The 26,795-nt window shown below is 43.4% G+C and overlaps 1 protein-coding gene across 6 annotated transcripts in view; it reads left to right on the plus strand.

Annotated features, from left to right (window-relative positions):
* Positions 1 to 26,795, plus strand: part of LOC129497024 (serine/threonine-protein phosphatase 4 regulatory subunit 1-like) — an 81,393-nt gene that overhangs the window by 38,895 nt on the left and 15,703 nt on the right. For 5 of the 6 annotated variants that reach the window (XM_055305446.1, XM_055305454.1, XM_055305438.1 and 2 more), the window contains 8 exons: positions 241 to 347; positions 1,639 to 1,781; positions 10,211 to 10,357; positions 20,411 to 20,518; positions 21,344 to 21,409; positions 23,710 to 23,868; positions 24,414 to 24,598; positions 25,713 to 26,173. In XM_055305446.1, coding sequence (XP_055161421.1) covers positions 241 to 347; positions 1,639 to 1,781; positions 10,211 to 10,357; positions 20,411 to 20,518; positions 21,344 to 21,409; positions 23,710 to 23,868; positions 24,414 to 24,598; positions 25,713 to 26,173 — 1,376 coding nt within the window. Of the gene's footprint in view, positions 1 to 240; positions 348 to 1,638; positions 1,782 to 6,505; positions 6,576 to 9,037; positions 9,221 to 10,210; positions 10,358 to 20,410; positions 20,519 to 21,343; positions 21,410 to 23,709; positions 23,869 to 24,413; positions 24,599 to 25,712; positions 26,174 to 26,795 lie in introns of those variants that run through there. The other variant, XM_055305482.1, reaches the window with a different exon arrangement.

Below are 26,795 nucleotides of genomic sequence, written 5' to 3' on the forward strand. Positions count from 1 at the left end.
TGTCAACCTCCAGTGACCACCAGACTGGAAGGTATGGTTCTGGTTCCTAAAGGATGGTGACCCACATTGTACAGACCATCTTTGGATGTTCCTTGATGGTCTGTCCTCTCTCTGGACAGAGGTCATGGACTTTCCTTTATTCCTTGGTTTATTACTTGCTCTTAACACAACGCCTGTAATTAGCACACCGGCAGTCAGAGTTGCCCATGTAACTTAATGGATCATTTCTCGTCCCCACAGTCAGATTATTGCCAGAGGGCTGCTCGATATCCTCCGGGACTTCAGTAACAATGAGGAGGACCTCTTATCGGTAATGGAGATCATGGTCAGGTTGTCAGAAGATGCAGGTTTGTACAAGGATTGTATACTTTTATTTTTTGTGTATTTCCAAGAAATTGTGTATAACCAATGATAGTGCATTAAAAAGAAAAACTGTGTATTAATCAATACATTTTTAAGCAATGTCTAAGCATGAGTGGGTTTTGTCGTGAAGAATGGGTGTCTTATTTGGCATCAAATTATCCTTATTTTTAGAAAATTAGAATGACTAATGGCCATGAATGCTAGCTGCCCCGGCAGTTAAGGCCTTTGTAGTTCATGAGTTTTGCCAGACTGTTGGTTGCTAAGAAATATCAAATCAAAAGAAGTCTTTTGGATTAGAACAAGCCCAGTCATTAGTTTGCCTCACCTGTGATCTTTGTAGGCTAATCTTGATTTTCCTTTCTCTTTCTACCTCTCCATGATTGCTGTCCTGGGAGGAAGCATACCACGGTGCAGGAGACATGGTGTCCCTCCTGTGCTCCCCCCGACCCCACACCCCCAGGAAAGAGGAGTGAGACGAGCAGGTGTTGGGGCTACCAGTACTGACAGCTGCCTGGCACCCCCCACCCCCACCCACCCCCCATTTGTAATGATTGGTGAACAGCTTCAGAAAGTTTCAGGAATCTTATGCTTGCTTTAGATTTTGATCGTTTTAAACCGAAAATAGAAAAATAAGCCTTCCACATAGCTCCTGTATTCATTTAAAATATTCATATGAATATGACACAATGCTTTTAAAAAGGCCCAAGTGGATGTTTTGAGTCCTTAAATGGATTCTCTTTGTAAATGAGTCACCATTTACAGTGCTGAAGCAATTATATATTTGTGTTAAATTTAATGTGGTATATTGGAGCTAGAGCCGCTCTTTTGTTTAATGCTTTGCCTTAGAAATAATTGGGATGCGTGGATTGTGGGGGAGTGCATTTATGAAAGAATTATTTATAATGTATACATTCTGGCTGGAATTTAAATAAGCACAACCCATAGGTCTGGCATATATGCCATTAGTTGTAATGGCTTTTGGACGCTGGCCCAGCATGCAGACTTCTTGCTCCCTCTTCGATTTATATATGGCTTGTTATAATAGAGTTGTCATTCTCTCTTCCTTTTATGTTTTTATATTGCCGGATAGCTTATTAGCTTTTTAAGCCTGTCTGTAGTATAAATACTCTAAATGGGAAATGATTTTTAAACTGCATTTGTCTAATTTCCTTGATGAAGTATTTTAGTAAGAAAAGCTAGAAACTCTCACTATACACTCTATAAGATGCTTGCCTTATTCTTATATAATTCTTTTCTGATTTTTTATTGCTGCAGAGCCCACAGTGCGGAATGAACTGATGGAACAGATTCCTCCTATTGCTGTTTTTTTACAAGAAAACAGATCAAATTTTCCAGTGGTGCTTTCTGAATATCTCACACCGATTGTGGTGAGGTACCTCACGGATCCAAACAACCAGGTGTGAAAAACTGTGACCTTAAGATCTGTGCAGCAAATTCTCCTTAGTCTTATTTTAGCTGATATTCATATTTCTGAGAACAGCTTCTCAGAGTTAAGCGAGTCAAGAACAAAAGATCTGTTTGTGCGCAGTTCCTCCAGTCACGAAGGCAGATAGACAGCACTCGTTCTTATTATCATGAGATATTTCTTTTTTTTAACTTTTTATTATGGAAATTTTCAAACACACAGCAGTAGAGAGAATATTAAAATGAATGTCCATGTACTCTTCAGCCAGCTTCGACCATCATTAACATTTGACCAGTCTGTTTTCATTTATCTTGAGATAATCCAACCCAGATAAAAGCATTTCCCAGATACCATATCATTTTAACTGTAAATGCCTTAGTATTATTATTACCCTCTGAGAAATACAGACACTTTAAAAAGAAACATAATAGCAATCCCATTGTATAAAAATTATCAATAAATTCTTAATATCATTTTCATCTTTAGTCATTGTTCAGATTTCTCCAGTTTTCTCAGAATCTGTTTTTTTTTTCTTTTTTTTTTTTTTTGTGTGTGTGTGTGGGCTGTCTCTTTAAATCAGAATTCACATAAGGTCCACACAGTGCATTTGGTTGATGTGCCTTTTAAATCTCTTTTAATTTATAATTGTTCATCCTCCCCTTTACTCCACTGGTCTAGGAAACTAGGTCAGTAGCCTGTAGGACTCCCCACCTTTGGGATCTAGCTGATCACATCCCCATAGTGTGGTTTAAAATGTTCCTCTATTCCCAGTACTTCCTCTAAGCGGCAGGTTAAGTCTAGAGGCTTGGTCAGATTGAGAGTTTTGTGCAGTGTAACGGGAATCCTTTTTAGGTGCTGCTATGTTTTCCTGCTGCATCAGATCGGGAAGCAGAAAAGCAGTGTAACCACTGGATTTGGGTTTTGTCAGTCTTATCTGTTCTTTACAAAATTCTTTGCCATAAGTTTGTATTGATATTTCCAAAATCGAATTTAGGATTATAGGGCTTTTACTTACTTGATTTTATATTCATAACTTTTTTTTTAAAAGATTTTATTTATTCATGAGAGACACACACACACAGAGACAGAGAAACAGGCAGAGAGAGAAGCAGGCTCCATGCAGGGAGCCCGATGTGGACTCCCGGAACTCCACGATCAGGCCCTGGGCTAAAGGCGGTGCTAAACTGCTGAGCCACCGGGCTGCCTATTCATAACTTTTTTTCTACACAGTATATAAATCTTGCTTCTTCGTGACATTAATGTGTTTGTGTGTCCAAAATAAAAATACTAGTATGATTGCTAACAGTATGATTACTAACAGTGTGGTAGGATAACTGAATATAGTTTGAGATTTCTTTGCTGTTCTTTTTGTTTGGGGTTGTTTGTTAGGGGTTGTCTCCTACTGGAGATGCACAGTCATATTAACGTTAATATTAGTGAGACTGTGTTTCAAAGTCATTTGTATTAATCTTTCTCTTTGTGCCTAAACTCCCAACTTAATCCACAGTTAGGCTCATTTTATTATTTTTTTTTAGGAATTGCCTTAGCTTTTACATTTGATTTAATTTAGACTTCAAATTATTTAAAATGTTTTTACATAATTCAAGTCAAAACTGTAAGACAAAATACATTCAGAAAAATCTGACTTCTGGGATGCCCAGATGGCTCAGTTGGTTTAAGTGTCCAACTCTTGGTTTCAGCTCAGGTCATGATCTCAGGGTCATGAGATCAAGCCTCCATGTTGGGCTCCACGCTCAGTGCAGAGTCTGCTTGAGATTCTTTCTCTCTCCCTCTCTCTCCCCCCTGCCCCTCCTCCCTCTCTAAAATAAATAATAAATAAATACAATCTTTAAAAAAAAAAGAAAAAATCTGACTTCCATCCCTACCTCCCCCATCTGTTCCCTCCCCTGTACATAGCCATTTTTTCTAGGTTTTCATTAAAAAATACTATTAACTTTAAGCACTTATGCACATGTCCTTGTGTTCTGTACCTCATTACTTTCTCAGATATAAAGTGGCATACTGTTTATGATGCTCTGTCCCTTGCTTTTTTTTTTTCCCACTGTCCAGCGTATTCTGCAGATCAATCCATAGCAGTCTAGGCCAAGCTTCCTCATCCCTTTTTCCAGCAGCATCATACTCCACTGGGCATAGCTTATTGATAGACATTTGGATTATTTTGTCACTTTAAAATTATTGCAGCAAGGGATGTGTGAGTGGCTTAGTGGTTAAACGTCTGCCTTTGGCTCAGGTCGTGATCCTGGGTCCGGGGATTGAGTCCTGCATCAGGCTTCCCGCAGGGAGCCTGCTTCTCCCTCTGCCTATGTCTCTGCCTCTCTCTCTGTGTCTCATGAATAAATAAATAAAATCTTAAAAAAAATAGTAAGTAGCTTTGTAGCCTTTCTATTTCTGTGAGTTATTGTGGGAGTGGATTTGCACAAAGGCAAAATGTATTTATAATTTTGGGGGGTCACGAAGCAGGGAGAGGGAGAGAGAGAAAATCCCAAGCAGGGCTCCACGCCAGCACAAAGCTGGACATGGGGCTCGATCTCATGACTCTGAGATCATTACCTCAGCCAAAATTGAGTTGGATGCTTAACTGAGCCCCCCAGGCTCCCTTGTATTTATAATTTTTAATGATATGCCATGTTTTCATTATTGTTATTTTCAAGAAGTTCTAGTTTCAGCTTATATTTTTCCCTTAATCTAAGCATTTTTAAAGAGCAAATACTCTGTTATACTGTGACACGATTAAATGTGGTGTTTAAATAAGGAAGAAAGTCCTCCTATTTCCACTCTCCTGATGTCAGTATTGTGATTATCTTTGCATTTTCTTCTTCAGGTGCTTCCATTTTTTCCCACATGTATCTAATCATAATGTGATGCGTCTCTCCCATTCATTCATTTATTCCGACGGCTTCTGAGTGCCTGTTATGAGCCAAGCGTGGTGCTTTGTGCTGGGGATAAAGACATGAGTAGGACAGATTTCCTGCCCCAGAAAGCTCACCGGCGTGTAGTAGACATTGTACATCTTCATAATCTTCGTATTTTTACTTTTGTTGAATGCTTAGCTTTCTTTTAGCCTTTTGGTGCAGTGGATGCAGTGAGCACTATAAAGGATGCAGTTTTATTCTTCCATCCACTGTTCTTTTCTTTTGGATATATTCTTGAAGATGAGATTCTACTGGGTCAAAGAACTTGACATTTCTTTGACCTTTGTCATATATCATTGCCATCTCTTTGGTTCCAGAAGGGGAGAGGCTGGAACTGTGATTGGACCCCAGCTCCTTGCCTGTCCCTCCCTGCTCTGCCGCCACCCTGAGCCTTCTGGTCCTGGAGGTCTATGGCTCCCATCTCCCTCCCCCATCCTCCTCTTTCTGGCCTCCCCATCCACACCCCCCATTTTTGTCTTTTTGACAGTGCCTCCACCTCTCTGGCTCTGCCTGCCCACCCATCCGCAACCCACAGACTCCCACGTCTTGATTAGTGCCATCGTAGATTTCTAGATTCTGATCGCAGCCAGACTCAGAGTGCTGCCTGCTGACCCTTCCACTCGTCCCTCCTCAGCTGGCCTGACATTATCCAAGGCAGCTCTTTCAGACCTTTGCCACTGTCATCAAGCCTCTCCACCTTGCCATGCTGTACACCAGACGAGTGACCTTGCCTTTTACTTCACCCAGAAAATAGAGGCCTTTGGTCTTCATCTGCTCTCTCAACGGGTGGACCCACCACATACTTCCTTCAGTTTCCTGGAGCCACAGCCTGGGGCCATCCAAATCCTCCCTCCTCCTCCTCATGCCCAGCTAGACCTTACCATGCCTCCTTCATTTCCATAATAAACATATAACTCTTGGGTATACCCCCTCTTCTCCGTTCCTGTCACCTTTAAACACAGAAATGTGGCAGCGTCAGATCTTCCTGAAAATTTTTCCTTCAGACTCTATAATGCCTTCAGGCACAGCCAACTCCTTCGTGGGCCACCCGTCTCTGTCCCGCCATGATGCCACTGCACCTGTGCCTCTCTTCTGCTTTACCCATGCTGGCAGCCTTGCTCCTTCCAGATGTCCCTCCTCTCCATCTCTGCCTCACTTTAACTGAGGCCAGCCCTTGCAGACATACCCCCTATGGGGGGACCACAGGGTCCCTGAGGAGGTAGGATTCTGAATTTCTGAATTCCACCAAGAATCAGATTCTTTTGCCTGTGGGAGTGGGTCTGTGAGGTCCCGCCGAGCATCTGCGGCTCAGGCCTCCCTCTGCTCACCAGGCACTCTTCAGGGCCATTGCGCTTTGCAGTGACTCATGGGAGGTATGAAATCACAAAATCAGGCATGATAGCAGTATCATTACTATGGTTGCCGGTACTACTAACAGCTTGAGCTCTCTGTGTGACGTACCATGCTCCAGGATTAGCAAGGATTATCTTGTTTCCTCTTCCTAACCACCCTGTGACGTGTGGGCATGCTCATTACTTCCTCTGTTTTAGAGGTGCGGGAGCCGGGGTGCAGAGAAATGTGATTGTGTGTGTGCGTGATGCGGCTGAACTGGAGAGGGAGCCCAGGATGCCAGGCCTGGTTTCCTGAGGTGCACATGGTGTTATGTGTTGGGATTGCCCGGGCTCTTCTGGATGTTGTGATGAGTATTTTCTCTCCCATTTTAGACTCTGAGCACTGGCTGTAGGAACTGTGTCTGACTTGATTCATCCCTGGGGCCTAGCACAGGGCCTGGTACCTGGTAGAGTTGTAGTAGAACTGTGGCACTGAATCAGCTGTCAACTCTCCTCTTGCTGGTATGGCCATATTTCTTCAGCTGTCCTGAGCTACTTGCCTTCTGTCACAGGGGGAAGGGGGTTATCTCTCTCTTCCCATCTTCTTGTCTCATAGCTGGCTTATTTTTCCAGTTTCTCTCATTGGCTATTCTCTTTGGATTTTCATATGCCTACATCTCCTCAACCCTCTGTGCTCTGGCTGTTACCCTGAGTGTACCACCACCCCCTTCCCCACTGCCAAGCTTCGTGAAAGGAGTCTGTATAGCCTCTACCCTGCATGGGCTCCCAGCCAGGCAGGGTCACCGCCCTGCAGCCAATGGCCCAAGAGCCAGCTGAGAGGTGTCTTGCCACGGACTTAACTCATCTCACTATGAAATCTGGTGTCTTTGTGTCTTCAAAAATTTGTTTTTTAAAAAACCACGAAATATTTTAATCACACGAGAGGACTGTGTAATAAATACCATATACCTACTACACTCACTCAGCAAATGTTTAACTTTTGTAATTTTGCTTTAGACCTGTTTAGTTTTTTTAATATACAGGTTATAGATATGGTTAAGGCTCTGCTGTGCCCTCCCCTTGCCATCTCTTCCCTCCTTCCCCTTTTGTAGGAAACCACTACCCTCAGCCCAGGGTGTCCTTCCCATCCAGAGTTTTATGGTCCTACCACTTGGGTAAGTGGCCGTGAATAAGAGAGCATCCTGTTTTAGGTGCTTTAAAACCTTATATAAATGGCATCAGACTGTGCTTTCCATTCTGCCACTTGCTTTTATCCCCCTGTTTTTAAGATCTATCCATATTGATCCTAAGAGCTCGTGGTCATTCATTTTAACCGTGTGATGGTATTGCATTTATATTCTTGCCACAATTTATTTATCTATCCAGTGACTTCTTTTTTGGCCTTTACTTGATTTTTTTGCACCATTTGTCACCATTAACGACTTTTGGGTTTTTGAAGAAACGTTTTTCGGCTGCCTCTTAGATATTTAATGTTGCTCTCCCCAATGACAGGATGTAAAAGTGACCAGGACGTGTTCTCTGTTCCTCCTGGAGCTCATCGGTAGATTGATGTGCACTGAGATCGTCTTACCACTTACATCCCTCTCTTGGCAACTAGTTACAGGAGTTCAGTAACAGGAAAGTGGTATTCATTTTGGGGAGACCGGGCCCCACGCACTGTTCTGAGCCTTCATGTGTGTAGGTCGTGTCACCCCACAGCTGCCCTGAGAGGCAGGTACTGTCCTTGTGCACTTCTATAGACAAGAAGCCGCAGCTCAGAGAGCACTCAACCCCTGGCCCCAGAAGGCCCAGATAGTGACTACAGGATGCAGATGGGGCACTGCCTGGAGACCACTGCAGGGTTTCCTGTGGGTGACCCAAGTGTCCTGCCACTTCCCTTTCCCAGGCTCCAGCACTGGCCCGGGCTCTGGCCTGCCCTCCAGACTGTTGTCTGGTCTTTCTCTTATAGTGCCATGATTCCCCTGGTGGTCTTGTCTGCTTCCAGGAGCCTGGCCAGAGCCGCATGCACGTGGCTGTCTCTCCCCCAGGCCTCTGGAGTTCAAGAGTCTGCACTGACCACTGGTGGTTCTCCTGAGGCCTCCGTTGCTCACATCGGGCCCCCAAGCTCAGATACCCACCCTAGTTCTCTTTACCCTCAGTCTTGCTTCTCTTCATTTTTTCTTTTTGGTGATTTGGTGGCCTGAGCCAAAGACCCCAGGGTTATGTTTGGTTTTCCAGGATCATCTTTAGTGACAAGCTGAGCTCTCTTTGGCAGCGTCTCTCCCACCTCCCCTCTCATTTCTGGGTCCCACTCCCCGAATCCATGCCTGGACCAGAGCGTCCCTTCCCGGGAGCCCCTGCCTGCTCTCGCAGCTTTCAGAGCTGCTTGAGGCTTCCACGCTGTCCCCCTCATTGTGGCCGTGTGTGCTCTTGTCACTCTGCCTTCCAACCCTTGGGGCTCCCTGGGGCCCTGGCATAATGTCCAGAGGCCCTGGCCCTGCCTCCCCCAGGTTGCCTGAGGCGCTGTCACCTGACTTGCCCCACATCCCCAGGGTTCATCTCTTATCTTTGAGCCCACTGTCCTCTCCATGTTCCTTGCTCGCTCTAACAGTCTGCAGGGGCAGCTGGAACAAAGCACCACAAGTAGGGTGCTTAACTTAGCAGATATTTATTCTCTTAGATGTGGAGGTTGCAAGTCCAAGCTCGGGGCAGCGTCTGGGTCATGCTCACTCTAGAGGCTCCAGGGCAGAATCTCTTCTTTGCCTCTCCCAGCTTCTGGAGGTGCCGACCTCCTTGGCCTCCAGCTGCATCGCCCCAGCCTCTGCTCCTGTTTTCCTTTGGCCTTCTGCTGTCTATTCTCTCCCCTTGCCTTTCTCTTATAAAGACACTTGTGATTGCCTGGGTTGGGTCACCGAGTAATCCTGGATGACCTCCAGGTCCTTCACGTGACCCCCAATCACATTGCAGACACTCTTTTTCCACAGAAGGTCCTATTCAGAGATTCCAGAGATTGGATGAACACATAATGTTTGGGGTCCATCCCTTACCCCGCTGCCCTCAGCAGGCTTCTGACTGCCTTTGCCATTTGCTCCATGTCCACTGAGCGCCTGCTGCCCCTGCCTGCAGCATCCTCCCAGCCCTGCTGCCACCTGGAACTGGGTCTTGTGGTGAGTGGCCAATGGGTTTGGCCCTCCTGGGCTATGTTCCTCTCATGTTCTCTGCTGCTGGCATGTGCCAGAAGTTCAATAAGCATCTGACACCTGAATTATTGGGGACTTTTTCTGCCTCTGGTTGGACACTGCGCATCCTGTCACCCAGGCCTGGTAATATTGCTGGAGCATCACCTTTCCTCTGCCCGCCCCTCCTGTTAGGGCTGTTGCAGTGGCTACCTGGCTGACCTCTCTGCCCTCAGCCTTTCATCGCCTCCAGTTGACTTGGAACACCACTACCGGAATGATCTTTCTAAAATACCGTTTTCATCTTGTCACTTGTTTGGAAGCTTCCACGTCAGAGCGCCTCTGTGGGTTCTTTTGTAACTGCTGTCTGCTAACCTGCCACTCTGTCTACATGCTCTGGGTCATGCAAGAGCATGCAAGAACATTGCTCTTTCCTGCTTCACCATCACTGCAAGGTGCTACATCCTCTATTCCTTGCTCTGTAAATTGGAGTTTCCTCTGCTTTCATATCCTCAGATATGTCCTCTGTCCAGCTTCTTGGGGTCCCTCTGTGTTCTAGTGCTGGCTTGCCCCACACAGACTGTGAAGAGCTTACAGCTTGTCAGCCTTCCTTTTCTCTGGACTGAGGAGGTTTCTGAGTCCCGCCTTGTCAGGGCACATCTCTGGGCCCCTGCCCTATGGCCTTCTGTGTACTTGTGGGCATGTGTCTGTGCAGATATCTGGGGTACGAGCCGTGAGGAAAAAGTGAGGGGTGCTGTTGGAGGGCAGATGGGAGTAGGGGGTTCCAAGGAAGGAGATGTTTGGCCCGAAAAGAGAGGAATGGTAGGAACCAGCCTAGCAGAAGGAGCAGTATATTCTGAGACCTCAGGGAGGATGTACAGGTAGAGGGCCAGACGCCCTGTGTGGAGGGAGTTTGGTCTGGATCCCAAGAGCACTTTAGCACATTTGGTGTTTCACCTTTTGCCTTTTTTCCTCTTCTAGGTTAGAAAATCGAGTCAGGAAGTGCTCTTGATTCTTTTGGAACAAGATCTGATTTCCCAGCACGATATTGAAAACAAAGTGTGTCCAATCCTGCTGGCGCTCTCTGCCCCGGACAGTGATGACGAATATAAAGCCGAAGCTGTGAACGTGAGTCTGTCTAGGAAACAACAGCCCCACATCTTGATGGATTGTCCCATAACTTGAAGTGTGCATGACTTGAAGGATCACGTGTGTTCAGGGTTGGCCAGCACTTTTCCCTTAAACAGGGCAGCTGATGATATGGCCTTGGTCAGAGGAAATTCACAGCTCAGATCTGAGCTTGTTTGGGAAGTGATTATCTTTAGATCACCAGTTATTTTAAGATGGCAATGCTGTCAGAATCAAAGGAGTTCCGGCAGAGGTGAGGCAAGATACAGAATTGTGTAGGTAAATCAGTCTTTTGACCCACTGGGATCATGATCCTTGTTTCCCAAAGTATGGAACCCAGTCTAGTATGGGAGAAGATTTTAGGTTGTGTTTGGGCAGTTCAAGAAAATCCACTAGACAAGGTTGTCTGTGTTTAGGTTAGGATAAGACGCAGGTAGGTAGGTATGTGAGCAGATTTGAAAGAGTCCACTCTGAAGAGTGCAGGTGTAGCCAGAATGTCCACAGCAGTTTGGGACATGTCCTATTGAAGTATCTGCTCATACCAGTTGGAGGTGTGCAGTGAAAGGACTAGTTAGTACAAATACTAAATTTCTTCTTTTAATACTTAATTTTGTGGTATCCTTGGGCTTATAAGATTCCGTACCCATTGTAAAGTGACTATAGAGTCAAGGACTTTCTACTTGCTCCTGGAACCCTCATTCACAAAGTAGTGGCTGATAAGTTAGCAGTAGCTTTCACGTATCACCCCCGATGAAGACTCCCCGGCTTATCCTCATGCCTTCTCCTTTGTGGCCCAAGGGAAGGTCCTCCTTGGCCATCTTGTTTTCTGGGGCTGGTCCCCTCTACTGACCTCTGTAGATGGTGCTGCACAGAACATCCCCCTCCGTCTCTCTTAAAGAAGTAAAGACTCAGGATTATTCCAGCATTTTAGGAAAATCATACAAAAGGATTAAAAAAAAATCATAGGCCTTCCTTATGAGTACAATAAGATATAGGAGATAATTGTTTTCTTGGTTGGAAAAGGATGACGTTGGAGAAAGGAATTCTTTTTCAAAGTGAGGAAACCGCGCGCGGAGCTGAGAAATTGTATTATAGCATCAGAGCATTTGGCAATTATTCTTCATTTATGTAAAAGTTTTCCTCAACTATGAGTTACAGGGCTGGCTTTTTAAACTAATTTAAGTTTTTGCATATTCCATATGTTTATAAGATGAATCAGGCTGAAGAATAATTGATTATTAAAATTCAAATTCTCCAGGGTTCTTTTATAAATTTCAAGTTTCTCTATAAGAAATTAAATTTATTTTGCAGAATGAACCTGGATAATATCATTTAGTTGGAATATTTGGCAGTTGAGCTGTGAACTTTGCCAGCTAGATCTTCTTCTTTGTTGGAAAGTTGGTTAGGCAAGTTTCCAAGGTTACGACCGATAACCAAATATTTTATCCCTCACGACTGATGGTAGCATGAAAAATAATGCTCAAGGCATTTTTGCATGATTTTTATTTTGTTTTGTTTTCAACCACTCCATTCTTGCCGGCAGTATTCTTTTTCTCCTCCTCCTCCACCTCCTCCCTCTTCTTTTTCTTCGTCTGGTGAAAATATTTGGAAAATATAACAAGTCTTCAAAAAGCTATCTCCACAAATCACTTACAGAACAAATTAGTTCACATAAATTCTATTTTTTATTCTAAGTGAGTGGCTGATATCATTACTTGAATGTGTAAGCTTTCAAATGTGGCTGTAGAGAACAATTAGTCTCAAACCCTCCTCAGGCTGAGATACACCTACGTGTCAGGGTATTTCTGGAGGAGCTCCATTTCTCTCTCCACAGAGCCCTGTTGGAAGCAGGATTGGGGGTGCCTTGTGAGGCCCCTGCATGCTTTGGTTAAGATTTGGAAGCTGTTCTATATTCCTTTCCTGGAGCCCTGAGGCCAGGGGAACGGTTCAGGAAGGATCTCTCACTCCTTGGGCACCCAGTGTCAAGGAGCACAGAGAACTTTGTTCTTGTTAGCTAGGAAATGACCATTGGGTAGAGAGGGGCTTTTGTTCCTCAAGAAGAAACAACCCACAGGTGTGATTTGGGGAGTTCCCCAAGGAGGGCAAGGTTCTCAACTGGTCTGTGAGTGCTCCCTCCTTCCCCACTTCAAACACTGTGGGCATCCACATGTGCCTGCAAGGAGGTGATGGGTGAGGAGAGAAGCCAGTCATACTGCTCCAACGCCCTCGTGTTTTGGTCTCTCTTTCCAGCCACGTGGTGTGAGTATTGCTGTAGCCGACCGTCTGTAGACCTGCACCCCCCCAATGCAGTGTGGTTCCAGAAGAATTGCTTGTTGCCCAGAGGAACCTGCATGCCTCCATGGGCAAAATGTGTGTTTGTGCTCTCTCCTTTTCATTCTCGTTAGGGGTTACAATCAGTTGATTCTGGTGCCGGCAACCCTAGTGCATACTTGATTAGGGAAATCAGAGGTAGCCAACTAGACATGGCCTGGGCATTTTTATATTGAGTTATGCAGTGTAAATTACAGGCTGTTTCTTACATCCTGCTTTCTCACAGACATGAGCATTTTGGTTTGTGAAATCTTTCTCTATATGGCAGACAGTGTCTGTGACTCCCTCCTTCATGCAGTCAGAAGGCTGGCTTCATATCTGTCTTATGTCATTTAGCAATTGAATTGTGAACCTGCCTTGTTTATTTCTACTTCAGAAGTGTGAGCTCTAACACAGGTGTCTTTCCGCCATTGGCACCCAGCACAGTGCCAGGCCCAGAGTCAGTACTAAATAAATGTTAGTTTGTTGAATGAATGAATCGGTAAAAACTGGAAACGCTGCCTCCTGTAATTATATCTAGACAGCATAAACAGGCCACCAGAGACCAATTATAATTCCTCTTGCTTGCAGGAAGGCCATTAGCATTCTGAGATTATAACTAATTGTCAGAAGCCTATTTTTCTCTCTCAACACGTTTTCACATTAAGGCTTCCTCATTTTTTTGTCGTCATTCCTATTTTTAAGCTCATTTTTATTTGTGCATTTATTTAAAGAGAATGTTGTGGTTATGTATTATAAAGAATAGTTGGCTCCAAGCAACTAAGTGAAGATCGTCATTCCATGCAAGTAGTTCCCAGGGCCACAGGAATATCATTTCTTGTCACTTGGTGTGCTGGCTGGCTTTTAATGATTCTGGATTTGTTTTATACGGGTAGTAATAAGGTCATGTGGGTGTGGCTGATGGAGAGGGGTAGACCGAGAGACTGGGCACTCTTCACTTGCCTGTTACCCTGGATACGGGAGCTCTGCGTGCTCATTTATTGTGGCCACCACTCTGTACAACTCCTGCCTCAAGTCAGGTCAGAGAGATGCTCAGAAGACTCAAACCGTTTCGTGTTGTGGGGATAATGTCCCCTCCCCGGTCCCCTCCTTCCCGCCGGTCAGTGTGCTTTTCCTCCCCTCTTCTCTGCTGTGTGCAGATTCCCAGCAGAGCGGTGGGTGAGCTGCTAACCCAGGATCTTTTTCTGCTGAGGCAGTGTGTGCAGTGGGAAGAGCAGACCTCAGAGACAGGAAGTCCTTCCCTCCTTCCTCCTTCCATCTTTTGTTCTTTTTTGGCGGAGGATGGGGTGAGGAGTGGAAGAGTTTTTAAAAAATTTTGGGGGTGACTTCATTTTGTTTTCATTTTAAACTCACAGATAATTTTCAGGAGTGAGCTCTTGAACTCTTGTATACCCTCTATCCAGGTTCTCTTGTACTTGTCATTTCTCCTTACACCTGTGTGTGCGCACACATACACACACACAGATACATATACTTGTATGTGTATGTATTTCTCTGAGCCATTTGAGATGAAATTGGAGACATTATGCCCTTTTAGTCCCTAAAAACAAGGAAATACCCCCTTAAACAACCAGAGTGCATTGATGAAAATCAGAAAATCTAACTCTGATACAATGGTAATATCTCATCCACAGTTCATGTGCAGATGTTGTCATTTGTCGAGAATCCATTCTAGGATCACACAATGCATGGAATTGTCACAACTTTTTGGTCTCTTTGTATGTAGAACAGATCCTGAGCCTTTGAATTTCATAACCTTAGCATGTTGGAAGAACACAGGCCAGTTTTTGGGTAGAATGTCTCCTAGTTTGGCTTTTTCTGATGATTCCTCATGATTAGATTCAGGCTCTGTGTCTTTGGCAAGAAAAGTGAAGAAACATCATCTCATGTGTCACAGTGGGAGGCCCAAGACCATTCTGACTTTGGCCATTGTTAACTCTGGTGACTTAGGAGATAGAGGTGGTGTCTACCCAGTTTTTTTTTTTTTTAAGATTTTATTTAATTATTCATGAGAGACACAGAGAGAGAGAGGCGCAGAGACACAGGCAGAGGGAGAAGCAGGCTCCATGCCGGGAGCCCGATGTGGGACTCGATCCAGGGTCTTCAGGATCATGCCCTGGGCCAAAGGCAGACGCTCAACCGCTGAGCCACCCAGGCATCCCTCTACCCAGTTTTTATGTACTACTTTCCCCTCTGGACGTAAGTAGGGGAAATACTTTGAAACTTTTGAGTGTGCTTTTCCTCAGACTTCTACCTACTAGTATAGCGTCCATTGATGGTTCGAGTTGATCTTTTACCATGAAGAGTGCTTCCTTCTCCATTATTTGCTTACATTTTGTTGAGGATTTTCACATCTGTATTCAAGAGGACTATTGTAGGCAATCTTCTTTTCCTATTATGTTTTTGTCAGGTTTTAAAATCTGGGTTATTTGGGCCTCAATAAATGAATTGGGAAGCATTCCTTACTTTTCTTTTTTCTGAAAGATTTTGTTCAAAATTGGTGTTGTTTTTCCCCTTAAGTATTTGTTAGAATTCACCAGTAAAACCTCTGGTCCTAGGGTTTTCTTTGTGAGATGGTTTTTGATAGCAGATCCAATTCAGATATGGGGCTATTTAGATTTGTTATTTCATCTGTGTTATTGGGTAAGTTGTGCATTTTGGGGAATTTATTACTTTCATCTAAGTTGTTAAATTTATTGGATTAAAGTTGCTTATAATATTTCCTTATCCCTTTTGGGGCACCTGGGTGGCTCAATTGGTTAAGCATTTGCCTTTGGCTCAGGTCATGATCCCAAGGTCCTGGGATCAAGTCCCACATGGGGATCCCTGCTCAGTGGGGAGCCTGCTTCTCCCTCTTCCTCTGTTCCCCTCACCCCCACTCATACACTCTGTCTCAAATAAATACATGAAATCTTAAAAAAAAATTTCCTTATCCCTTTCATGCCTGTAAGATCTGTAGTATTTTCCCCTTTCATTTACAATGTTGGTAATTTATGTTTTCTACCCCCACCCCTTTTTTTTTCTTCCTTCGTCAGTCTTGCTAGGGCTTTATCAATTTTATTGATATTTTCAAATAACCTATTTTTGCATTTGTTGATTTCATTATTCCTTATTTTCTTTTTCATTGATTTCTACTGTTCATTATTTCCTTCCTTCTATTTACTTCAGTTCAGTTTGCTTCTATTAAGGAAGAAAAGCTTTTTAAGTCCATCTTTTCCTTTTTAAGCATGTAAAACTTTTATATCTTTGTGCTATATTGACACTTTTATTAAGGAACGGCGTTACCTCTGATAGTAATCTGCAAATATCTTTATGTTTAAAATGTTCATGCTTTCCTTAGCAAGGAGGTGGGCCTAGCTTTTTATATCCAGTCTAACAGTTTCTGCTTCTTAATTGCTTAGTCTGTTTAAATATAACTATTGTTTATATTTGGACTTAATTCTACCATTGTGTTTTTTTTTTTCCACTTGTCTCATCTATTTTTGTTTCTCTATTAATTCTTTTCTGCCTTCTTTTGGACTAGTTGAGTATTTTTGTAGTACTATATTTTAATTCCTCTGTGAGGGTTTTCAAAAATGGTAGCACCCTGCAATGAGTGTCACTCCACTCATTCCCTCTCCCTCCTCTGTGCTATTGTTTTCTATACATTATGACACATATGTTCATTATGAACCTGATAGTACATTATAAATTTTGATTTAAATAATTATATCTTTTGAAGAAACTAAGAAAAGAAAAAATAGCCTTTTATACTCCCATTTTTAAAAAAGATTTTATTTATTTATTCATGAGACAGAGAGAGAGGCAGAGAGACATGGTCAGAGGGAGAAGCAGGCTTCCTGTGGTGAGCCTGATGCGGGACCCCAGGATCATGTCCTGAGCCGAAGGCAGATGCTCAACCTCTGAGCCACCCAGGCATCTCTATACTCCCATTTTTACCATTTTTGGTACTCTTCCTTTCTTTCCTAGATCTGAGTTTCTGCCTGGTATCATATCTTCAGCCTAAAGTACTTTGGTACTTTTTTTAGCTTGATTGGCTGAGGATGAAATTTCTCAATTTTTATCCAAAAATGCCTTTATTTTGCCTTCACTTTTGGCTGATAGTTTTACTGGAAATAGACTTGTGAGTTGATCGATTTGTTTTTGTTTTTTGTGACATCACTTTAAAATCTCATCCTGTCATTTTCTGGAGAAGTCAGCTGTCATTTATACCATATTGTATTTATAGCATCCTTCTTTTCTCTGACTGCTCTTGAGATTTTTCTCTTCATCTTTGCAGAGTGAATGCTTATTCTGCTTTGTGTTTAGTGAACTCCTTGGATTTGTGTGTTGATGCTCTTCACTTGATTCAGGAAGCTTTGGGTTGGTGTTCCTCTGAGTACTTATTTTTCTGCACTCTTCTCTTTTTCCTTTCAGTCTGGGACTCAGATTACACAAAGTTGGGGTGCTTCCTATTGCCCCACAGGTCTTTCAGGTTCTGCTTGTTGTTTTAGTCATTTTTTTCTCTGATGTTCAGATTTGATCATTTTTATTGATCTGTCTTTAAGTTCAGTGACTTTTGTTATCTCTCATCTGCTGGTAGGTCTACCCATTAGGTTTTTAATTTCAGTTACTGTATCTTTCAGCTCTAGAATTTCCACTCTAGCCTTTTTTATACTTTCTGTATCACTGTGATATAGGTTTTTTATATGTTCTTTATGTTTACATTTTCTTTTTAATCTTTGAATATATTTATATATTCATATTCATATATTTATAGTAGCTTTTTTAAAAGTCCTTGTCTGACAGTTGTGACATTTGGATCATCTTGGTGTTGATTTGTCAGTTGCTTTTTTTCTTTATTATGGGTCACCTTTCCTGTCAACACATAGGTAGTTATTTTTATTTGTTTATTTTTTAAATTTTATTTTTATTTATTCTTGAGAGACAGGGAGAGAGAGAGGGGGGCAGAGACACAGGCAGAGGGAGGAGCAGGCTCCATTCAGGGAACCTGATGTGGGACTCGATCCCAGGACTCCAGGATCATGTCCTGGGCCAAAGGCAGGTACTAAACCACTGAGCCACCTGGGCTGCCCAAGTAGTTATTTTTAATTGAACACCGGACATAAGTGATACACTATGGAGATTCTGGATACACTTTATTTCTCTAAAGTGGGTTTTTTTTTGGGAGGGGAGGGGTAATAGATGTCTATTTCATTTTATAAAGTGCTCTAAAGTGATTTTTGATGTAGCAGGCATTTGTCTACTCTACCTCCCTACTGTCTTCTTGGTGGTGAGCATCTGCTGAAATCTCTGCTTAGTTTATTTTGTTTTTGGCCATTGCTCCTTTGCTTGGTCATTGGAGATCTTTCACATGCGTGTACAATCTAGGAGTCAGCCAGAGAGCTCAGCAAATTGAATACACAGATTTTGGACCTATCTTCCAAATCTTTCCCATTGTAGTTCATCTTTAAAGGATAACCCCCTTCTAGCTTTTGCCTTTTGGTTGCTCTCTAGTATTCTCAAATGGTTGTTTTTTATTTTTGTTTTCAAGATTCTGGGATTGTTGTGTGCCGGAGGGTATGTTGGACCAAGCTACTGTGTAGGCTTGGTTCTTTTTTTATAGTTTCCATTTTTTTGATGAGATTTCCTATCTGTTCATTCATTATGACTCTTATTTCCTTTTAGTCTTTGAGCATATTTTTAACAGCTCCTTTAAAGCTTTTTTAAAGTCTGCTAATGCCAGGCACCCTGGGTGGCTCAGCAGTTTAGCGCCACCTTCAGCCCAGGGTGTGATCCTGGAGATCTGGGATCAAGTCCCACATCGGGCTCCCTGCATGGAGCCTGCTTCTCCCTCTCTGTGTCTCTGCCTCTCTCTCTCTCTCTCTGTGTGTCTCTCATGAATAAATAAAATCTTTAAAAAAAATAAAGTCTGCTAATGCCAACATCTGGATCTTCTGTGAGTTTGTTTCTACTGACTTATATTTTTCTTGACTATGGTCACATTTTCCTATTTCCTCTCATGTCTATGAATGTTTTTGTTTTAATTTTTTTCAATATTAAGTTTTAAATTTTAATTCCAGTTAATTAACATACAGTTATATTAGTGTAAGGTGTATGATGTAGTGATTCAACAATTCTATATATTACTCAGTGTTCATCATGTTAAGTGTAAAGTCTATGAATTTTTTATTGTCTCTTGAAGCTTCCTGATGAAACATTGTAGAAACTCTAGATTCTGCTATTTTCTTCTGAAGAGTGTTGACTTTGTTCTAGCAAACAGCTCAGATTCTTTTTCCTCTGTAGTATTCAGCAACTGAAACCACTCAGTTCCTTTTGCCTTCAAGAATTGCTTTTTCCTCTGAACTTCACCATCTCCTCTGGCGTTCATGGTTCCGAGTTCAGTCAAGGATTAGGGTAGTATTTAATCATAGATTTGGGGACTCTCCCTGTTTTCACTCCCTCCTTCCTTTCTTTCCACGATTTCTACCCTCACTTGTCAGCTGCTCTGGCAACCTCACTCTCTGTTCTCTGACTTTTCAAGCCATTAAAACTGTAACTTTTATGTGAGGCCCAGCTACACTGCATAGCCATGCAGAGTGGAAGGTGTACTTGGGCAGAGGGGCAGCAGCAAAACACATTTCGCCCAGCCTGGATCTTTCTCTCAATCATCTTTTCTCCTTTAGTTTCCACCAGAATTTGATCACTCTCCAGTGCCTACCAGTCAGTCATTTTCTCTTTATTTTATTCTAATTGCAGTATAGCTAACATACAGTATAATGTTACTTTCAGGTATACAACCCAGCAATTCAGCACTTCCATATAATACCCAGTGCTCATCACGACAAGTATCCTCCTTCATCCTCGTCACTTATTCCCCCCACGCGCCACCCATCTCCTTTATGATAACGATCAGTGTGTTCTCTGTAGTTAAGAATGTGTTTCTTGATTTGCACCCCCCTTTTATTTCCCTTTGCTCATTTGTTTTGTTTCTTAAATTCCTCATATGAGTGAAATCATGTGGTATTTGTCTTTCTCTGACTGACTTATTTTGCTTAACATTACACCCTCTAGCTACATCCATGTTGTTGCAAATGGCAAGATTTCATTCTTTTTTATGCTTGAATAATATTCTATTGTATATATACCACATTTTCTGTATCCTGTCATCTATCAGTGTACACTTGGGCTGCTTCCATACTTTGGCTGTTTTAAATAATGCTGCAGTAAACATAGGGGTACATGTATCCATTTGAAATAGTGTTTTGTATTTTGGGGGTTAATACCCAACAATATGATTGCTGGATTCCCTACCAGTCATTTTACTCTCTGACCAGCTGTCACTGTGTGTCCTGCCTCACCACTGCTGGGTTTTGGTCTCATCACTTAAACTCTATGAGTGTTAGTGCCCTTATCTGTGAAAATGAGGATAAATAATACCCAGGACGTAGGGTTTGGAGAAAGTGAAATGAGTTAGCACCCACAAATTGTTCATTGATGTTTGAGACATATGCAAATTGTAACTCTTGAGCTTCAGACAGACTCTTACCTGAGGAAACCATGATAAATATTTGGCCCGCCATTGATTACATCCCTTGACAAAACTCAAAAGGAGGTTCTCTGTGTTAACTTCAGGGTATTTTGGTAATATTTTGAATATCAGCTTTTGGAATTCAGTTAGTGATATGTGTAGTACATGTGCTTTCGTATTTCAAGTGACTTTAGTTTTTCTCTTATTTATAGATAATCTGCAAACTGGCTTCAGTGCTGAGCAAGAGCACAGTTGAACGCCTGCTGCTCCCTCGATTCTGCGAGTTGTGTGGTGATGGGAAGCTCTTTCAAGTTCGGAAGGTTGGGACATATAGTTTCAAAACTCGAAAAACTCAAAGTTAGAAAATTCAAAATCAGTTCCTTTAAAGTTTCTTGACGTCTTTAGTAGACGCAGCTTGGAAGAGAAATGTGGCCCCTATGACCTGTGTGAGGAAAATGTGTGAGTGGGTTGCCCGTTTTTACTGAAATTAGGGCACACGTAGGGACCTGGAGATGAGATCCTGTGAGAGTAAGCCTGTTGCTCTTAGACACAGGAGGACCAGCCACGGAACCATGCTGGCCTACAGTTAGATGCCAATGCCCGACTCACACACTCTCACATTACCTAGCCCACTTTGTTCCTGAAGCGTCTTCCCCTGCTGTCCCACCCACCTGCAGCCTCTGCCCTCCTCTGCTGCCGTAGTTGCTTGTTCACTTGGTTACCAGATTCTTCCTTTTGAAGGCCATTGCCACACCTCCCCAACAGAGAGCCTCTTCCTCCTCCTTGCTGTGAAATGGGCCATCTTCCCTCTGGTCTCTCCTCGTGATGCATCAAGAAGAAGATAGGTCTTATTTGCCATGCAGAGAATATGAAGGATATCTTTTGCTTTATTGCTAACCAAATGCATTATGTATTGAGATCAATTAGGAGCCAGAAAGTGCCAGGATTTGGTACTCTGTTGTAAATCTGTTTCCAATGCACCTGGGGCTCCGGGCTGTGCCATGTGGGCGGCAGGCTTGGTAAGTGCTTGTTAGGTGCCTGACTAGAGGAGTTGCGGCCCCCAAGAATTCTGCTTGTTAGCTGCCACAATTTGGTAAGACAAAGAGGAAGCAGAGAATAACGGGTCTGCCTTTTGCCTTTTTAAGGTGTGTGCTACAAATTTTGGTGATATTTGTCATGCCGTTGGACAAGAAGCCACTGAGAAATTTTTGGTATGTGAAGTTTTGCCAATTGTAATTGCTAGTGCATTTCTTAAGGTGCTTTTAAAATCAGTTGTGAAGTTTTGTATTTATGAATCTGTTACTTTGGAATGACAGCTCAATTTTGCATTCATCAATTCCAAATTTCTAGCCTTCCAAAGCGAATGTTTTTCATAAGCGTTAGGCAGCTGGTCGTGGAATAGTGTGGAAGTTACTGACCCAGCTGATTTTCCTGTGGGCTTTTGCTGTCACCTCCTCCCTGGTCACGCTCCCTGGTCTCTTCCCACTGTCCAGGCCACTCTCTCTGTCCCTTTTCTCCCTGCTCTTTCTAAAACACCTTTCTACATCTCACTCCTGGGCTTTAAGACCAGTGGGCTTTTTCTAGGTTACAGGTTAAAATCCAGACCCTTCTTGGCCTTTTGGGTCCCCTTGTGAGTGCTTTTCCTGCCTCACCTCCAGCCACCTTCCTCAGCTCTGAACACTGTCCCAGCCTGCGCAGGTCTCATCTTTGGCCGTGCATCTGACTGATGGGGTGGCCAGGGAGGCAGGTAAGGCCCAGGGGTCTGCATTTCTGATAAACCCCCTTGTGATTCTGATGCACAGCAGGGCAGAGAACCACTTCACTAGCCAGCAGGTGGCTCTTCAGCTCCCTTGAGGCTTCCTGCTCTTCCCCCTTCCACACCTCTGCTCATTACTGCCCCTCTGTTTCTAGTGTCTTCCCCACCTGGTGGGACCCAACTCACACTTCAAACCCAGCTTGCATGTGCATATGCTTCTGTCAAGTCCTCTCCTTGTCTAGACTCACCTACCCACTGTGCCAGAGAGAATTAATTTCTCCCTTTTCAGCATCCCCATAACATTTTGCTCAGAGTACGTGTGTATCTCTTATCACACCTCATTATAGTTTTGCTGATGTGGGATCTTCACCCTATCATGTTCATCTCTGTTTCCCTGGTGCCTACGCAGAACTATGCTAAATAAGTGCTTGCCACTTTTATTTGACAGGATATCTAACCTGTATTTTTATTTGACTTTTATTGGACAGGATTTTTATTGGACAAGATATCTAACCTGTATGGTTAGAATTTAACCTCAAAAAGTATACTCTTTAAGTTGATTTTTAAATTTAAGTTCAGAAGCTCATTTTATTTTATTTCAGGTGCAAGCCACATCAACATAGTTCTGACCCCAAAATAATTTTTAGTGGACTGTCGTTCTGAATGTACAACAAGTGTTATCATCTACTTAATGTAGCTGAATGAAGAACAGCAGTGATAAACATACTAACTTTCCTTTGGGCAGAAACTTCCATGATCATGTATTCCTATTTGTGGGGCATTTTGGTTGATTGTTTTTATGTTAGGATATTAAAAACAGCCTCATTTTTAAAGGATAAATTTTATCTTATTTTATTATTTATTATTTTTTAATTTATATCTTTTAGAGAAAGAGTGTGAAAGCCAATGGGGGGGGGCGGTGCAGGGAGGAGAGGCAGAGGCAGAGAGGCAGAGGGGAGAGAGAGAATCTTAAGCAGGCTCTACCCCCAGCACAGAGCCAGATATGGAACTCGATCTCATGACCCTGAGACCATGACCTGAGCTGAAACCTAGAGTCGGATGCTTAACTGACTGAGCCACCCAGGCACCCCATTAAACGATACACTTAAAAGAGGACGTGATCATGACCTTCATACAGATAGAAAGTGAACATGCCAAAGATTTTATTTAAGTCATTTATTCATGAGGGAAACTGTAAGGTACAATACCTGGTTTAATGGAGAACTCAAAATACCACACATGTAAGGTCAGGCAGAGGGAGGGATACTGAGGTGACCTTGTAAGTGGATTCAAAATTGCTCTGCATCTAGGGTGATAATCAGGTGCATTCTGCTGGACACAATTTGCATTTCTGTGCACAGGAATTATTTGTGTTACTATCAGTTTTTAACAATATACCTTCTATCACTAAAGGACCCTGGTCAAAGACCATAACACCTGGATGAGTGACCTAGTTGGGATATCTACTCAATTTCAAGGTCATTTCACAATTTTTCTCTACATAATTCACAAAGCAAGTTATCATTCTGCCTTTTAACCAAGTCATTTAGTAGAATTAAGAGGTAAAGGAAATGTTTGTTCATTCTTCTTACAATAGTTTCTCTTTGTCTCAAATGATTCCTTCTAGGCTAGTATATATTTCCCTCTTCTTTGTCATTAATTTATGGCTCTGCCTTAATTCCATCATTAAAAAAGGGTTCTGCTCTTCCTCGGGGTGACCAAGTTTGAGTAGCACGATTTTCTTTGCTTTGGTAGATCCCAAAGTTTTTTGAGCTCTGCTCAGATAACATTTGGGGGATGCGAAAAGCCTGCGCGGAGTGCTTCATGGCGGTGTCATACAGCGCGTCCCCCGAGGTCCGCAGAGCCCAGCTGTCACCCCTCTTCATTAGGCTCATCAGCGACCCCTGCCGATGGGTAAGTGTGGGCAGCTTGGCACCACTGGCCACCAGCGCTGGGTCTCTGGACTTGTGACTGTGTATTTTGTCTTTTCGGTTCCTGATTGGCTTATTTAGACCTAGTGAGGATTGAAGCACTTAAAGTATCTGGAGCTTTGGTGCATTTTAAGAAGGTGGTACACGCCCTGACATTGGTAGTGACCGAACAGCACAGAGATGAGAAGTAAAACAGGAAGCACTAACTGGAGGGTTACCTTTTCTTTTATGCTCTTAAACATGCCTGTCATGATTCATATGGTCTGGTCAGGCACTTTATGAAGTCTGGAGTCCTTTGATGGGAAATTAAAATTCTAGAAGAATAAAATCTCCATGATGGTACTAAATTTTTCCTTATTTTTTGTTGAAAAATAGTTTATTTGGAATTTGGAGAATGCCTTAGAAAGCAGTAAATCTGCTTGCACATAATTCGGTGGACAGTGACGGGCCTGGGGGTCAGCCAGGTGCCCAGCCTAGAGTCAGACCTGGTGGATGCCATAGTCACCGTGCTGTGCTCTCTGCTTGCAGGTGCGCCAGGCTGCCTTCCAGTCCCTGGGCCCCTTCATCTCTACTTTTGCGAACCCCTCCAGGGCTGGCCTCTATATTCGAGAAGATGGCACCCTGAGCATTCGACCGCCAGCTCAGGATTTGGACTCTGATTTCGCCTCCGGGTCACCCAGTGCAGGCAACTGTGGTAACACTTCCTCAGCCTGGTGAGCTCCAAGGAGGGTAATTACCAGGGCCTGTGCTTCACCTCAAGCGTCCACCTCAAATTTTAGCAATTATCTTGTCTGGAGTTTTAGTAACAGTGACCTTCTGGGCAAGATGGGATATTAGAGCTTTAATTATGTAAAGAAGCAAAAAGTAATTGCAATAATGATTTTGAAACATGACTACTGGGTTATAAATAATGAAGCTACTGTGTCTCCTAAATTTAGATAAAATATTCATTGAGAGTAGTGATTAAATAACCTATAAAGAAAATTTTCTCTTACTTTTTGATTAATGAAGTTCTTTGGATAATTTACATAGGGAAGATGTGAGCTCTCCCAAATGTACAGTTGTGCCATGGGATGTTACATGCCCATAAACATAGGATGTGAATGCACGTAAAGGTGACAATTCTGACCCACCTTAAGTGGGTGCTGTATTCTATTTCTAGTAAGTTCTAGTGATTGATCTTGGATTTTTTTTTCATCTTTCCTCGGAGGTTGATGGGTGCACACTAACCAGACCACTCGAGGTCGTGTACAAGCATCTCTCCAATGCTAAAATCATTCCGGAACCAGGGAGTAGTAATTTACATCTCAGAGAATACACATCCTTTTTACCATTGGTGCATCCTTCCTTCCTTCCGTCTCCATCAAGATTTACTGAGCTCCTACTGTGTGTCAGGCCTGTGTGCAGCACCTTCCTCTTTGGGACTCTGGAGGTGTTGGCAAATAGCACTCACGGGCTCCCGTGCCTTGTGTGTCCCAGGGCCTGCCCCCTGGTGGAGGTACTCAGGAGCAGTGAGCATATGCAGTCTGTCTACTACTGAGGGGGTGTCAGCAGAAGCCAGGACTAACCCACCACTCAAATGGAATGGAGGGATTGGCCCAACTTTAGCATGGCATTTTCAGTGCACCTAATACGCCCAGGGGCATTGGGGGCTGATTGGACGTTTTATGCTCTTGTGAGGTTATGAGCTTCTGGCCTTGGGAGACGGGAGGTCGGATGGCCAGATAGAGAGAAGGACTGGGCTTGGGAGGATGTGGATCTCACGTTGTCCCAGTATACCTCCGGTCCATGACATGGCTAAAAGTGCTCCCCTCAATCTTAACCTAGTTCCACAAAGCCGTCGAACACAGAGCCAGATCCGCCCACGGAAGACCCATCAACGGGAACCAGTGACTTCCCGCATGTTGGTAGCTCCTCTGATGGCCTCATGGCAAACTCACTAGAAGACTCTGCCTCGGCTGGAGCCGAGTTGACCAGGCTTTCCCCGGAGACCAGTGCCTTCTTGGAGCTCCCTGATGGCAACCACTTCCCTGTCAACAGCAACTCTGAACCAGGCTCCTCTGCCTGCCCAGAGAGTCCTGAGGATGTATTCAATAATTTCTTTTATTGGCGAACTCCTCTCCCTGACATAAACAAGGACCTAGAGCTGCTCCTGAGTGAGGCTGGGCCACAGGAGAAAGGCTACGGCAGGCCTGAGACTGTACACCACAGCTGTGTGGCCAGGAGTGAGATTCAAAAAGTCCTTGATAGTTTGCAGGAGCATCTGATGAATGATCCAGATGTTCAAGGTAATGTTGTCCATTGTGATTAGAGAGAAAATAGAGTAGCAGGGTATTACTGGGCTGTGTGTGGCCCAGACCTGTGTGTGTGTGTGTGTGTGTGTGTGTGTGTGTGTGTGTGTATGCGTGCATGTGCTCACCTTCATGTACGTTGTGCAAATGTGGCCAGAAGAGTTTCTCTCAGCCCCAGCACAGCCAGAGCACTGGGAAGCTCTGTGTGGGTCCCCATCAGGGTTCTGTCTCCTTGTTTTGCATCTGTGCAAGGCTGAAGGAAGCTCTTGTATAGAAGGCAGATAGTTTGTGGGCATATCTGCAGCAGTGGAAATTTTATTAGCTCCTTGGATGCTGTTACATCATTTCCCACGTTATAGTGCTTTTTCTAGTTATGAACAGCTACGGATGGTGCTCCTTTTGGAGCTTATTAACTCAGCCCTTAGCCAAACTTTAAGGTTTTTGTCTTTGTACAGCAAGGGAAAGTACAACTTCTTCTTTGGGCTGTTTTTCATGTTATGACTAGTGCTCCCACTGAGCGTCTGATCTGGGAGCCAGGCCTCGCGATCCATATCCATTATCACGCCTCTTCTTGCTCTAAACAGTGCTATATTTGTATTCTTCCTTGGGTTGGGGAGAT

Source organism: Nyctereutes procyonoides, unplaced genomic scaffold (assembly GCF_905146905.1).
Source record: "Nyctereutes procyonoides isolate TBG_1078 unplaced genomic scaffold, NYPRO_anot_genome, whole genome shotgun sequence".
NCBI classification, from domain to species: domain Eukaryota; kingdom Metazoa; phylum Chordata; class Mammalia; order Carnivora; family Canidae; genus Nyctereutes; species Nyctereutes procyonoides.